We start from the raw sequence: 16,987 nt of genomic DNA, 5'->3' as shown, positions 1-16,987 counted from the left end.
ATAAGTTTACCAGGATCGTATCTACAAAGTTGGTTTTCGCAAACAGACGCATCATCTTTTATATTCAAAAATTAATTTGAAATTGAAAGTTATCTGTTGAAAATAAATTATATAGAGTGGGGCGCACATATTCGCCGGGGACACAATTTCGCCGTTTTATGATTTTGAGGCGTAGAAACTTCAAAGGATTGCTGAAATGGAAGAAATATGCCGGTAAATTATATTTTTATAACAAATATTATTATTTAGAAAAAATTTCGGCATTTACCGCAAAGGACCGAAAAACGGACAACGATTTTCGGCCAATTTCCTGAATGAAGAAAAGATTTCAAAGAAGTATTTCTTAGTAATTTTTTGACTGATTGCCCTAAATTTCAGTTCTTTACACCTTTGACATATCTGCTATTCATCTATAATGAAATTGATTTGATAAATATTGTTTAAAGCTGCAGTTATTTGGTGTTAAATAGATGTGTAAAAACGGCGAATATGTGTCCCCCTATGACAAAAACATCAGGAAATTTTAAATAGCCTTTAATCTAACTTTTCAGATGAATTTTTTCAGAGAAACACGTTTTGAAGCTAAGAATTTTTTGCTTTTGATGTTAACTTCATATAGAAATATCAGTATACTTCAAAAACTTAAAGGTCTGAACATTAACTGCAGAAAACATAGAAAATTATGGCGAAAATGAGCACCCCACTCTAGACAGATTATATATAACAAAGCTACGGTGTTCCAATAGAAATCGGAAGATTGTCTGGTATTGAACATATGTGTAATTCTGGCGTAGGAGATGAATATCATTATTTGTTTACTTGTGTGCATATTCAGATATAAATGCTTCAGAGAAAATGTTTACCAAAATATTACACTAATAACCCAAATACAGTAACAACAAAAGGAATTTTATCATTATGTCATGTACAATTGTACAAGAAAATTTCTATATTCCCTTAAGAATTAAATTGCACTTTTATGAGATATAATTCTATGATATGTGAATTCTATTGTTTTGTGTTTGTGTTTTATTATTTTTATTGTCTTATTTGTCTATTTTATATTATTCATATATATGTGTCTTCTCATTATCACTATATCATATGTTTTTAGTATATGTTAGTCCTCTTGAACACTCATGTGTCTGAGGTAAATAAAGCATTTGAATCTTGCATGAATCTTGTGTAACCGGGAGACTGGTCACTGGAATGACGATGATAACGAGATGCAACACGACTGGTTTCAGAAATTGACGATGCCAACCAAAGACAATGACTTAGACCTGTAGTCACTTGCATGAGAACACTCCCTTTAACCCCACTGGTAGATTTAGACACAAGTCCTATACAGGAGTTAACAATTTAATGATCCAGGATGAAATACATGTAATTTTACAAATTATGGCGGAAGTTGTCATTTGGACTGCCTGACTCTCACCGAAGTAAAAACTTCAGAAAACATACTTAAATTACGAATTTATTTGGTTACAATTTCATGATAGAAATGGGGTTATAAAATGACTATTGAGCAATCTTAAAATAAGCACTTACAGGATTAACAAAAGAAGATAACGGATGACGGATTTGAAGACATGGTTGTTTAAAGTAATTCTTACATAATGAATAGAAATAATTTTACAATAAGAAAGCTTATGGTTAAAATATATGTTATAAAACGTTATAAATGGATTCTTATTTAATTTGAAAGTGAATAAAATAACATTGACGGACACACTTGAAACCAACTGAAGTACTTAAAGATGTAACTTATAATTCGTCGCGTTTTTTACATTAAGTGCAAACCGTCGCCGACTTGGTCTAATTGTTTGTTTGAATATCTACACGACTAGTATTTGCCAACTGTATAATCCTTTTCACTTCGGTCGAATGTGTATGTCTGGAAAGAAATATTTGTTATTTTGCAGCATATATTCAGGTCAGATATATTCTACCTCCCCTTTCGTAATGTCGCCCTACACATGACCGTGAATTATGTAGAGACGGGGGAGACAGATCTTCCAAATCTTAATTGTAAAAAACATAAGCATATATATAAAACAGTAAACAGTCTAGTAACTCCAACAGGAGAACAGTATATTAAATGCATATAAAAAAAAATTATATAAAAAAAATATATATACATATATAATTTACTATATTGGATGATGAAAATGATCATTGTTAATTATGAGAAATGGTGTATTTTTATTTGCATTCCATATGCGTATTGTTCAACCCTCAAAACTGAAAAACCAAACTTAAAACAGTAAAAGGTCAAATAAAACTCTCATATAATAGAAAACCTGCAACACAATTAAAAAAAAACATGTTTTTATTTAACTATAAGTATTTAACTAAGGTTCAATTTAGCGGCCTAAATATTGACGACTCATGTAATTAAAATATATGTGTAACAATGCAAAAATCTTTTTTAAAAATAACATTTTGACAGATCGACCAACATGTAGAATAAGGAACGATATTTTAGACTTATATGAGCTTCTAGTGGATTGTTTCGGTTTAAATCACCGTAGGTATTGTTCAAATATCGATCATTTAAACTTATTAAATACACTTGATATATGTATTAATACTTCGGAAGCTTTCGGTATTTAAAATACAACCTGTGTTAAATATTTAATTAGCATAACAATAAGCCTAGCAACGAGACGCGATCTAAAGGGATACTGTATGTTTCACTGAAGGGTGTAAATTTCAGTTGTGGATAATGACATCCTTGGAGCTTTTTAGGGCTCAAGAACACGACCCTGTAGTCCCGAAAGAATGGGGCTCGGGAAAGTTCAAAGAGGATGTGAATGTCTACATCCCGGGACCACCAACATGGCAATATTCGTAAGTTAAACACGTTTCGATTTTTCCTCCATCTTTATTTATGTCTGATCAACCAAGTTAAAGATCGTGTTTTAAGATATATAGTTTAAATCTTAAATTAATTTGTTTATTTGTTTGTTGAGATACTAAAGAAAGATAACATAAGGTTTTACACTGATAATAGACAACGATCGAAATCTGATACTTCATTGATTTTAAGTGTTGAAAACAGATCTGAAAGACATATATTCCAAAGAATGCCTTAATGTTGGAGCTGGGACATAAAATATTAACGTTAGAATAATAGTCCCAGGTTGGAGACAAACCATGGTATATCAAGAACATTTCAAGCAAACACTAACTTAGTTTAGTCGACATTAAATTTTGCCGTATACTTATTATTCTAAAAGCTGCACCAATCTACCTTTCACTAATTCTTTTCAATATCACGCCCAATAAAGGATCAATGGCATATCCAGATAACAACAAAAAAATGTAACACTCACATTAAATACATGTACGTCTACATAGACAACAATGACATTTGGTACTGATTAAACTTAACTGCCTCCTGTCCTCAGACCTAGTGACTGTATTAAAAGGGAACCAAGCAGTTTGGCTTGTTCATTATTTTGTGGTTATAGGATTCCCCTTTCCCATACGGACAAAGACCTATTCAAATGAAGCTGTACATATGTATTTCTCAGATTTCAAGATCTACTGATAATGGATGTTCACTGTAATCTATTTTTATTCACACAAATAACTTTCTAGCGTTGATTGTCGCACAAGTTGTTCTTTCCCTGTCGTCGCTGACTGTCGGCTCTTACTCTCAGAAAAAAAATATAACTGGGGATATAAATCTCTGCTGTTCAATGTGTAAAACAAAATGAAATCTGGCATTTTTGTGGTGTCAAAAGCACGAACAAAAAGTTATTTCATTATCTAGATCCCCTAGATATTATCTGAGATTGAGAATATTTAATAGATTTGTTTTAACCAAGTCACGGTATGCTGAGTCCTCATATATACATGCAGGATAATTTATTTTTTCTGTAAGACAGTTGATTTCTGCGACAAATCGAACATTTAGAATTACAGGGCTCTGTGCGATATGACTCATTCGGATTACTGGATGAAAAGTGGTTCTGTAGACAATGGTAACATTACCAGATTAACAGATTGTTGACTCGAAAGCTAAACATTAAATCGTTTAATAACGGCGTTCACCCACAATTTAAGACTCAATGAAATCAAATGCCCCGCAGTAAATTTGGATTTTACAATAATTAAAAACAACCTTTCAGTCTGGTTGCTGTCTTGCAACGTCATTTTACCATGTAAATAATTTCAATTCTTCAAACACAGGTGAACCATGTGTATGTTCGTCATATTAAATGTCATGTTAAATAACTTTTGTTTCAATTATTAATAATAAAAGCATTCACCCATGTTTTGTTTTGTCGGAAATTGAATTACTCAACAAGTGTGTTTGAAAATGTAACGTTAAACTTAACTTTCACGTTGGTATCTTCAAGTGTTCTGGTTTGAGGTCTACCTTATGTTGTTTGGTTTGCTGTCTCGTATCAATATACACATAACTATCTGATATACCTTATATCACTCACAATTAATAACTTATTACTCGAATATTAGTTTATAGTCTTGAATTTTGTACAAATAAGTACAAAAACATTCAGGTTCTTGTACATATGACATATAGAAATGAGATCATAGTGATTGTCGTCTTTTCAGGATGTATAGTGTGTTTATATTATGAAAATGATTGGTATCATGTTATATTTAAGGAACTATCTTTAACTTGAAGTTGTTTGTCTTTGTTAGAGAATTTTCTTGTTTTGATATCGGTTGATGCACGTTTCATGTGAAATTGACAAGTCTAATGAGGATTTATTCCACGACCCATTTTAGTCAAGAAAAATGACTGTATATATGAACAAAGGTGTATACTGCTAAGGGAAACATATGTCGTGGATTACTGTCGTAGGGTTTTAGTTCACTATATGCAGCAGAATCAGTCCCTGACTATCCTAGTTTAGGCTGATGTTATAAGACTAGAAGTATCATTTTGCAAAAATAGTTTTATCAGAGATGTCATGCAGATTTCGACAGCAGTTTAATGTTTGTGTATTTCTATATCCGGCATCTAATTTGTATACTACTAAAGCTTTTTCTATTGTCTATTAGATGCATCTTTTATCTATGATATTCAAAACTTTTTCTGCTGAACGACGATTTTGCTAAAAAGTCAAACGGTGAACTTTTTGATTAACATTAAAACATAAACTTTGGAATCTAGATCTAAACAAAACGTCTGGTACTCATGTAATGAAAAGTCAAACATGTCTTATTCCGTGATTGGCCTTGATAATATAACCGGCTACTTTTAGCCAAAATAAGCGAGGCAAGTTTTTTCATTGATATTTCTGTTAGACAGGCTATCGAGTTTGATATAAAGTTATAAAGTTTGACACATCGTGGCGTAACCTAATAAATATGACTGAGAATAGACCTATGTTTATATCAATTGTTTATTTTATCCTAATTTCGATCTATTAAACTGATTAAATATTTATTTGGTATGTATTTAGTTACGCCTAAAACAATAAATCACATCGAGTATGAAAAATATTAAATCGATCTTGTTATCTGATTTTTATGTCCCAATTATGGGGCAGTACACTTCTGATGTCTCCAATCATTTATTTCATGTTTACTTTTTGTCTCGCCTGGACGAAGTCTCAGGCGAGCTCAGGCTATTATTACAGACATTGGTCATATAACAGGACCATTACGAAAACACCCTTTATTTAATACCATAGTAATTATAAATCATATGTGCAATAAGTTCTTTGTTTACAATATACTGGTACGTTTGAGCACAGGATAACTGTTGCTATACACATTTTGGAAAAGTACAGAAAGAAATTTATTTTGTATAAAAACCCGAATATTGTGTCTTTTCTCTTGGCAATTTTTGAATCTTTGATTCTTTTCTAAATTTTATCTGTTGTGTTAAAATGCAGAATACGTGATTGTTGTTTCCCTTCAAGTTGATATTTAGACATCTGGGGTCCATATGAACTGCCTTGACTCGGATGTCTTGGGTGCTATTTAAAGTAAAATTAAAGATCGCGGAATGATGATTGATATTTGTTTAAGATAGTTTGTCAAGTAACCAGACCGGAAATATATGCAATGTATAAACAATGAACATCGGCACATAATTGTTTTCGTTCGCCGACTTGTGGGAACAAAGTGCCATGTAATATTTTGTTAGAACGCAGGATTCGATTTACTAGTTCTTCACACATATGCTATATTCTATACAGTTCTGTTTTAAAGATAATTTTTATGTTTTTCTTCAGTGGAGAACCTATAAAGCAACATTATGGACTGACACAGTTAAAACTTAGCAATGTTAGGACCAATGACCAGTTGTAAGTATCCAAAAAGTCAGATGTAAATAGGAACATAGGGTTATTGTATTGGTGAATATACAGAGTGAATATTTAAACTACTCGAGCTTGTGAGCCAAATATATTTTCAACGAGGGATTATGTTCACCAATATTTATGCAATGACTATTATATTGCATAATAAAGCTTTAAAAACTGTTTAGAACATGTTTTTGTCTCTGCACTGATGACGTCGATTATTTGAAGCTATATTTGCACTAGTGCAATATCATATTGCACGCTACGTCTCGTTACGTTCTGTTGTAAATAGTATGGTGCTATACAATTATCAATCTAAAATATACAGTTATATTTCATATTATATTTTTGTATATTTTTTACACAACTTTCAACTTAAAACAACTGTCAAATAAAACCGTTTTATAAACCGTTAATTCTATATAAAAAAAAGTAAAATAAAAAAAATACCGAAATCCAAGGAAAATTCAAATCGGAAAGTCCTTATCAAATGGCAAAATCAAAAGCTCAAGCACATCAAACTAATGGAAAACAACTGTCATATTCCTGACTTGGTACAGGCATACTGCACCACATGTGTTTTAATATTAGGTTTGAAAGTTTTAATAGATGCACATTTTGTAACACAGTTTGCAGAATTTAATACTTATTTTTTTTATTAAAGTGACTTCCTGTGATACGAAAAAATCCCAAAATGTGTATTCAATATGATTATGATTAAAGACATTTCTTTAATAAAGAAATTTATTATCTGTAGGTTGCAAAAGCCACAGGAAAGTCAGATGGGGTATGTATCTTTATATAAAAATAAATTTTACTTCATGATCTCAACTTTACAGGGACCTTGATAAGCTAACCTTTCGGATCAATATCAGATCTCCCATATGGTAGGGATCTAAATCTCCCTTGGTCATCTGCGAAGTTGAAAAGAAGAAGTTTTCGTATGTTGACCATGCAACCTCTTTTGGTTGTATCTTGTTTTTATGTTTCTGTCTCGTTATATACTACACATCTCGTTTTACATATTTGTTGTAGATTGTGATTGACTCGCTGAGGCTCGGTCGTTTCCTTGCGGATTTTTCTTCCAATAAAACTGTCAAGAAAGTGGATTCAATTCTCATCAGTGAACAAATTATGGAAACTTCTAACCTTTATCTAAATTATTTTGTTGTTATAACACCTTTATATATTTATTAAATGTTAAATTAAAGATAATAAAAGAGGTAAGGTGTCTAGAATATTAATTGGAAATATATGTAGGTATCTATATAGAAAGTAAAGTTTAGGAAGTTTTTCTCTCACCAATTTGTAGTTTCCCTGTCAAAAGGGATATGTAATAAAGGCAGGGGTCCCTATGGAAGCTGCACAGGACTGCTCAACGGTATGTGTATGCCAGGTGATATAAAATAAAAGATATTCAATTTGGAGAAAAAAATCAAGAAAAGTTCTATGTTCATTCAGATTAGACATCAGACCCTAGTCTTTTTTGCTTTTGTTTAATACAACACAAAAGTGTGTATATATACGTACATCCTCGTCCTTTGACCTCTGTTGGAATGTTGTCCCATAGGAAATCATACCACATCTTAGTTTGATAAAATACATTATAGTTTTTCGTTTCTGTGACAGTCATAGATCCAATATTTCGTAACCATTCCTTGATTATTTTTTACTGTTGTCATCAAAGTATGAACAATTTAATGTAGGTCATTGCAATGTCAAACCTGTCAAAGAAATGTGTAGCAGCTGACGGTGTGGACATGCATATACTTGTTTAAAGTCTTCTTTACATACCCATTTTGTCTGTTTCTACTACGTACATTACGCAAATATAAATTGTTTCTTTAACGTCCTGTTGCAAATATTTCTAATTTAAGGATCACTTCACCTACCACATTTTTCTGTGAAAAAATAACTTTAAAAGTTCATTCAAGGAATAGAGGGGAAGAACAATTCGCACTTGTCCTATATTTGGTGATGAACAATACCTATTGGTAATTGTTAAAGACCGCATCGGGAGATCGTGGGTTCGAACACGGCCGGTTCAAACCAAAGACTTTAAAACTGGTATTTGCTGTCCTCCGCTAAGCGCGCAGCGTTAAAGAGTAAGATCAAATACTGGTCGACTCGGAGTCCGAATAATGTGTCCGGGTTAGGTGACATGTCTTCGCGGACTGTTTGTTACCTTGTGAAATAGCACGTTAAAAATCATCCGGCTCAGCGTGTCGGTCTAGTACTAAGCAGGGTTAATATTCATATAACATTAATATGCATGTTATTTGCCGCTGGACGTTCAACAGATATCCATCATCATCATCGCTGTGTAAAGTTTTAACTTGTTACATGTACAATGTAAAATTAAACATGAAGGCAACATTTCGATATTATATTATGTCATAAGTTCAAACCATAAGCTTTCATTTGATTTGTAGACGCATAATGATAAACAGAGATTTCCCAGCTGAACATCCATACAGTTCTCACATGCCGAGGTTTTCTGCTTTTCCTAAATTTGATGCATCAGAAGACCCTAAAAGGGGCGTAGCAGCCAGATACGAACAACCAATCAACGCAGAAATGCCAGCCACTGCCTTTGATGTACAGATAATAAGTAAAACGAAAGGTGAGTTTACCGTTTGTTTTTCTCCTAATTATAGAGATAAAATATGAAAATCGATAACTTAAATTATGGACAGTTTTAGTTGTATGTCATGGCATTATGTTAGGTGGGGAAATAAAGCAAAATTTGCATTCAGAGTACTGTTGGCTTAAATGCAATAATTGGATATCATTGACAAAGTACTGTAAACATCAAACAACAAAAGCAGCTTGTATCAGTTTTAATGATCAAGTTTGAATGAAATATCAATACTGAAAGCATTATTTTGAAATAGAAAATTGAACCAATTTGACGTTTGTTACATTCTAATGATCTGTCTGTTCCAGGTTCCGGTATTCGACATGAAATTCAAGCAAAGCCAAAAGAATCTGAAAAATTGGGTTTAGAATGGCAAGGAGAAAGAGGATTTCATCAGGTAGCAAACATAATATTAAGTAAATGAAGTCTAATTTAATTTTTGCTTTAAAAAATCGCTCTAGGTAGCATATACATTAATGATATATTGACAAATAAAATTCAGAAAATAAGTATTAGTTTTTCTTTTTTTTCACGGATAACTCAATTTGTTACTTTATTTTACGGCTGTATAAAGGCTATTGCTTATTTCACCGTAAAAAGATGTAGAGGGAAATAAAAAAAAATTGTTGCCTTTTCAGCTGGTGAAAGCCAACGGAGGACGACAACAGTACTATCCAATACCACCCAAAACAGTTGTTCCGAATCTACAGGATCGTGGACCGGAAATGAGACTGTCTAACAACACTGCCAATGCGCTAAGAAATATAGAACGTGACCAGTGGCAAACGACGTATGATTTACAACATACGGGCATTGGACCATCCAATCCAATGGCACTTGACAATTTGGAAAACAAGTTAAATGTCTACGGCACTTACGGTGTAGACGACAGTAATTTGGTAAACAAAAAAAATGTTCATTTAATAAGTTTCTCTTGTTTTTTATAACGTAATTTTAGCATACTGATTTACTGCTTATAGTTATGAAAAGAAGGTAGCCTTCGTATCCTAAAAATCTGAGGCTAAATATTATCGACCTTCGTCACCATTTAGATATCGCTCATCATATTTTGACTACTTAAAATAGTTTAATATACATGTTGTTATAAGCTGAAGACACAGTTTAATACTAATAAAGCACGAGTCTTTTTGCCATTCTTGCCTGGTACAGTAGTCAAGAATATTCAGTAGAAGTAGATTAGGATTATTGGGATTAAAATAATCGTATCAAATATTTATAATGTTTTTAAAATTGCATTAATATTATTTTGAACAGTTTAAGAATTAGTAACTTGGACATAGTCTTTAGTTTATCCTATTTAAAGTTATAATATGTGATTTCATTGTATTCATTTCAAGATAATATATATTTCAGTATCCCAGATCAAAGAATACCTTTGACCCACCCAGGCCATTCGAAGGGAGAATCTCCAGAAAACTCATACCCAAACCACCACCACAAAAACCAGGTTCATCATGCGGGGAAAATACTTCCTACCAACGGTAACTAGTTAGAACTAACGTATATATTTATATACTACGCTGAGTCGCTGTCCGTTTTTTTATTCAATAATAATTTAATTTAATTTGCCATGGCTTACAGGTTTTGAACCAGTCCTTAAAACCGTCTTGTTAACAAAAAAATAAATGCACAAAAACTACAGCATTCTTAGTATTACTTGTCTTTCTCATTTACTGTATCGATACATTTATATATATAATATTTGAAAGAAATGAAATATGAACTCAGGACCGGTATTTCATTTCTACAGTATCATCAGTGTGCTATCAATTATCAGTAATTAGAAACACACCGCTTCAGAAGAGTATAAAATAGAAAAAAGATAAACATTCAAACTCACTAAAGCATGAATCAGGAGACTCATATTAAGACGCAACATCAAACAAATATTTAAATTTTTCTTTAAGCACGAATTTGGAAACAGACAGAATCAGAAAACTTAACATAAATGTTGATATAAGGCCAACGACGTTTCACTCCATACAAAACAAAAAGTCTATAATGCTGGGATTGCTATTTTTTAAAATAAACTCTTGAAACGCATCTTAACTCTTAACTCAAACAAGATGTATATTTCAAGTGTCACAAGAAATGAAAAAAATCAGTGTCATGAGATTTTTCATGACAATTTTGCATCTTTTGACATCTTGAGGACGTGTCTTTAAAATACAAATTTGTCTAAAGATGTCTTAAGATACTACTAATCATCTGCTATGGCAGATATTTTGAATGCGGATTGATTTCCTTTTAGGATTGATTGTCTTTCATGTTTTATGTATTTGAACTTTCAAACTTTTGTGCTCGAACATACTAGATGAAGTTTATTTCTGAAACACGTGTCGTGTGCATTAGATTGATGTCATTTGTTTATCTTTCATGTAATAAACACTGTTATAAATTCCATGTTGTATTAAGTACTTTTTATCTTTGTAGAATGATGACTCTCCGAGAAAGGGAAGAAGACAGATTGTGGAACGGAAAAGAATATGTAAGCCTTCCAGAACCAACGAAGCCGAAACAAAAAGGTATCCGATGGAAAGAATTAAATGATCTTGCACACCCAGAACCAAATCTGGAGAGGGTTGGGGAGGCACAAGAAGAACAGCCTGCTGAAGACATACCCTATTACCCAACAGTTGGTAAACCAGTAGCAACAGAAGAAAATTATCTCACAACAACAAAAGAGAGACAGGATGAAGAATTCCAGGAAATGGAGGCAAGAAATCGGTTCCAAGTTTTAGAGGCTCAGAAACCAAATCGAGATCTACCATCTCTTCAATATAAAATGGGAAAAGCAAACGTATCGGAAAAACCCAAAACTTTCTACAATCACGAAGGGCAATACAATGAGGAACGAGCAGGTTTATATAGAACAAATTATTTACCGGAACGGCTAGCTCATTCAATGAACCCAAGAGAAAGCAGTGCTGAAATTATGGACACATTTCATTCATACAGAGGCATTGAAGACCTTGAACTTCCAACCCGTTTAAATCAAGATGCCAATGATGCCTTAAGATACAGTCGAACATTGACTTCAGCAAATGCAAATCTTTCCGGCGACCGTAGGGATTCAAGAGAAGTCTTAAGACCATTACAAGATCTGAAACAATCACAGAAGCAGAAACTTCAACCAACTGACATTTCTAGTAGGTACAGGGTCCAGGAAGGAGAAATTATCAACAAAGAATGTGAAATGGGAGAGAACTACAATACACAAAAGTTTCTACAGGAATACGAGTTGCCACGCTTTGCCAGAAATGAACCACTAAATGTCATTTCAACATCAAATCAAAAATTATCTAATGTTCGAGGAATTTCTGGTCTGAAAAATGGAAGTGGAAAAAGTGTTTCTTTCTCCGACAGCGTAACTGTAGCTAGTGCATCAGGAAACGGACCTCTTCGTGTTTTCGGTACAACTTCGAATGGGTTGACTTCTGATGAAAGGCAGCTGATTGAATCTATGGGCGAGGCAAATGCGACTCAATACACTAGCACACATGCTATGTATAACAAGGAGAATAATGCTTTCAATGAACAGAAACAACCTAAATTTACGATCTTTTCTATTCAACCACCTGTTCAAGAAACAGTTGTAGAATCCAAGCAGGGTACTGTAATAGCCCAGAGGAAACCAAAACGAGCTGCCACTTCACTTGCGGACACAGAATATCGCGACGAATTCGGAAGTCTTTCTTCAAATGTAGCTCCAACAAATTTAAGACATTCATTTTCTCTGAAGTCAGCATACGAAAGTCAATTTCCAGTGTATAATCATATAGGTTACAAGGATGACATGCGTTTTACATGGGAACCGGGAAGTGGAGTACCTAGACCCCAGTCAACACTTTTAGGTATACAAGATACATTTTCTAAATCTGCAGTGCGAAGTAAGTTTCATTCTCGTTTCAGTGAGTCCAATCCCGATTTACGACAAAACATAGTAAACGGAAAGAAACACAGCTTCTTTGGAATGAATGGTCAAGTTTTACATGGATGAAAATTTGTACACTTCTATTAATGACATTCAAAAGCATTTAAGAGCACAACACAATGCTTTCTATGGAAAAATGAGCAGTAAAATGAACTAATATTGAAATTCGTTCTGAAATGACATGCTTCCTCTGGCGGAAAATTGTTTTGCATGTTGTTGTTTTTGCCTAATTAATATTTGCACAGTAATTTAGTGCATTGGCAAAATCGCATTCTATAGAGTGTTACACATTGCTTTAGGAATTTTATCACATCTAGGAAGTAAAATGTCAATATAATACTTCCATGATCTTACAATTTTTCATTCGTTTGAGCACATTACGAGAAAAATCTTTAATTTACAATTACAAAAAAGAAATAATTTTAATGATTCCTCATTTTTGAGGTTTAAGTCCATTCAATTTTTTTCTCATGTTTTTCATTGTTGATAATATTATGATAATGTTTTATGGATTCCATCTGTGATAGCTATTTTTTTCGTCAATTTTTACTGACTCAGTATGATGATGAACTGTGTGTTGAAATCAAAGTATTATATTTTTGTCGCGTAATTGTTATTGTTGTTTTGTTTTTTTATCTTTTAAAATATTTTATATGTACCTGCACAATCAGTATTATATCATGACAGCCGACGTTAGCATGCCATTTTCTGTTTGTTTGTTAAAATGTTCAACGATAAGGTTCAGTGTTACTGTATATTTCTTAAATCTTTAAGGATATATGTATACGAAATGTATGTGGATACGAATTATTCATCGATAAGATTATTTAATTGTTGGAAGTGAATTTTGATCAGGTGTTATTTGAAGAAAGTGATAGTCCACATATTTAACATGATTTGTTCATGAATGGAAGTATTCAATTTTCTATTTATAGGCGTGCCAATTATTGTGCTGTCAGTTCAATAAAAATCTGCTCAATTGTTATGTTGTTGTTTTATTTCATTGAGTGTATTTAATTAAATTGGCAAGGTCAGATGAGCTATCACCATACAATCATTCTATATACCAAATATTTACTTATAGATCATGAAAAAGTTTCAATGTGCTGGCTGTTATATAGGTTGGGATAGTGTACCGGTGGATTAACTCTCTATAAGATGAGGAGTCGCATTAGAATAATGCTATGATTAAAAGATCCTCGGAGCTATGTTAAAGTTCACATTTGGGGAAATGATTTAGGTAATATTAAACTAGGTTATCAACATTACCAACTTGTCAAATTGATGTCATGGTTATCTAACAAATTGCCTGAAACTACATTAATTTGATCTCAAATATTACCAAGATGACAGAGGCGGTTTTCAAAAAATGTGAATTATAAGGACAAGTGCAGGCGTCGGTTAAACAGCTCCATTGGTGTCCACATGACAAAGCATGGAGGCTGTTACATTCGATATCTTGATATACAAGGTGCATACGAGTTTCTAGCCAAAGAAGGGGGCATTTTACTAAGATGGGAAACGAAAATGTTCTACACATAATCCAAGGAGCCCTTGAAACAATTATTTCTAGTAAGACGGATGGCATTACTTTTCCAGATGACTATTCTACACCGTTATTTTTTATAGTTGACTTGTCAGTGATAATTGCTCATGTTATAATCTTGGTGAATCGTTTTAAAGAAACGTCAGCTTAATTGAAGACAGTATAAATAATGTAAAAAAAAATATTTGATGTTTAACAATATACACTTTATTCATTTTATCCGAACTTTAAAAAAAAATTATCGTCATGGCTGTTACACACAGCTCCCCCAATCATATTGGCGGTGGACGGATTTGCGACAATTTTAACAGAAGTCTTAAATTGTAGCAGGACCGTCAATTTAGCAGATCTTCAATATTAAGTTACCACACCTGATTCACCCTGCATCTAGAATAAGTAAATTTTACAGTAATTTTGAATACCGGGTTTGATGCTGACAAAATAATTGTTAATGATTTCGAAGGAGGTTTCGTAGAGCACACGACAGACCCAGCAAAATGACGTTGTTTGAACGGACACTTGTGGAATTGGGTACACTTTTCAGTGAATGAAGAACTATTTCTCCTTCTTTGGTTGAAATGCCAAAGGAATTTAGAATAGACCTAAGTTGTTCAGGATTTTCTCTTTTGTAATTGATATATTGGAGTTTCTAAGTGAATTCCACTATTAAGTAGTGTAAGTTATGTGATTTACTAACAAAAAGATTATGTTCGGGGTTTGTCTATGGAGACAACTACATAATTGTCATGGAGGTAGATTAGGTGTTTAGCAACATTCGGGTCCTCGGAGAATGGTATTCATGAGTATTCATATACCAATGACCTCACTTCCATAACCTATTCGGAAAGAGTATCTGCCTCCTCTTTTTCAAGATGAGCCATTATAGCCTGGCATAATCCTCGACTGAATTCATTAGCATTTTTAAATTGTGTTACAAATTTATGGATTTAAGCTCACGGTACTTCGACCCTTTTGTTAACACATTTTACAGGAAAATATTGTTGGCTATGATCAGGTCACCAGTAATTATGTGGCCAGCCGGATTATATAAAAATGGGGAACTAGCACAGGTCGTTAATTTTGAGATCATGAAACTTGTGTTTGAATTTGAAAAATAGTCGCAAGTAGTGTTATGGGTATAAGAGATGACAGGAACAGACTGGTCTTTAAAGAATGAGGTATTTTTGATTGAACTGATTTATGAGGAGGATATTGCAAAAATTGATGACACCAAGATCTTTGTTGGCAAAAGAAAGCCTTAGAAAGGACCGGTTCTCCGTTACATCTTTTGCTATGCCAACCGGTCTGACCAGTCTGATAGGCAATTCCAAAGGTTTGTGTTGGTACGAATTGTAAAAGGGGTTTCCAAACAAAAGTTGAACAGAGAATGAAGTTTCGAAAGAGGTAGTGAATATAGCTTCGTGTGGATGCGATGCATACCTAACGGCTTCTGTATAAATAGCAGAAGGTCATTAATAGAGGTATGAGGAGAAGTAGGTGATGACCTTAGATGCATCTACGTCGTCGGTCGAGGAGCAAAGTTGAACATATTAATTCACCACATTCACCGAGTTGCAATTGGGACTAGATAGAATACCTATACCATCAATTTTGTCATCGCAACCATATTAGGGTGTCGCAATTTCCAAATCCAGTAGTCTTTTTGAAGTTTGGTAAAAAAAATCTACACAGTTGTATTTCCCTTATCTACCTTAATATTTGTGATTGGTCTAGCAACATTTCAACTGGTTTGTACATTTATCTGTGATGTATGGGAGAGAGTAGAGCGTTCATAAACATATTGAATGCCTCATTCTACATTCATAATATTAACATTAACTAGTAGATGACTATTTGCAATTACTTCAAAAATTTATAAATTAAGAAAAAATCGTAACTTTTAATACCTCATTAATTTGAAAAGAATGTTTATCTCTAGCTTATAAAAGATAACAATCTAACCATAGTCTAGGGAAATGAAAACGTAGATTTGAGAATAAACATAGAAACATTTGAATCAGCTGTAGAATAAACCTCCCGTTCCTAAATTGATACCGCCATTTGTAATATACATATGTGGGTTAGCAGCATCACTCAGGTATATAATGTTCCTTTCATATTAAAAAAAACCGATTTCTATGATACACTCTGTGTAATATAAATGGTTTAAAAATTGTAGTGTATAGTGTGTATGGTCAACAAGTAGAACAAATATATTACATTTTATTCGGATTTTTTTTTTATTTGAATACAAGGTGATGGGATAACACAGTTGTGTATATGAAATCTTATGGTAAGTATTTTATACAATTACAGACAATACATTCTCTTATGATATAAGTATTTATACAGTTACCAGATGCGGATCCAGGATTTTGAAAAAGGCTGAGGAAAGGGAGGAATGGGCAACTAGGCAACGTTAGGAGTGGGACATGTAAAACGTCTATGCATTAACCATGTATGTAGCTGCATAAAGGAGGGGGCACCATGCCCCCTCCCTAAATCCGCCTCTGGTTACAGATCTAACATTCTTTTATGATGGTAAGTATTAATACAAT

General features: G+C 33.1%; 1 protein-coding gene across 1 annotated transcript; it reads left to right on the top strand.

The window, feature by feature from the left end:
* The first annotated feature begins 2,646 nt into the window (after positions 1-2,646).
* On the top strand, positions 2,647-13,866 carry LOC127730075 (uncharacterized). Its single transcript, XM_052238122.1, has 8 exons — positions 2,647-2,853; positions 6,222-6,293; positions 7,048-7,077; positions 8,723-8,913; positions 9,237-9,325; positions 9,567-9,827; positions 10,303-10,430; positions 11,383-13,866. The coding sequence occupies exons 1-8, from the start codon at positions 2,729-2,731 to the stop codon at positions 12,947-12,949; spliced, it is 2,463 nt and encodes an 820-aa protein (XP_052094082.1). The 5' UTR covers positions 2,647-2,728; the 3' UTR covers positions 12,950-13,866.
* The last annotated feature ends 3,121 nt before the right edge of the window (positions 13,867-16,987 follow it).

Source organism: Mytilus californianus, unplaced genomic scaffold (assembly GCF_021869535.1).
Source record: "Mytilus californianus isolate M0D057914Y unplaced genomic scaffold, xbMytCali1.0.p SCAF_2, whole genome shotgun sequence".
Lineage (NCBI taxonomy): Eukaryota > Metazoa > Mollusca > Bivalvia > Mytilida > Mytilidae > Mytilus > Mytilus californianus.
Note: the sequence above shows the minus strand (reverse complement) of the source record. Positions and strands in the feature narration are given on the sequence as shown.

Excerpts from the sequence above, each read along its gene's own strand:
- LOC127730075 (XM_052238122.1), top strand. The coding sequence starts at position 2,729 with ATGACATCCTTGGAGCTTTTTAGGGCTCAAGAACACGACCCTGTAGTC. Across the intron at positions 7,078-8,722 it reads CCACAGGAAAGTCAGATGGG|ACGCATAATGATAAACAGAG; the intron begins GTATGTATCTTT and ends TTTGATTTGTAG. Across the intron at positions 10,431-11,382 it reads GAAAATACTTCCTACCAACG|AATGATGACTCTCCGAGAAA; the intron begins GTAACTAGTTAG and ends TTATCTTTGTAG.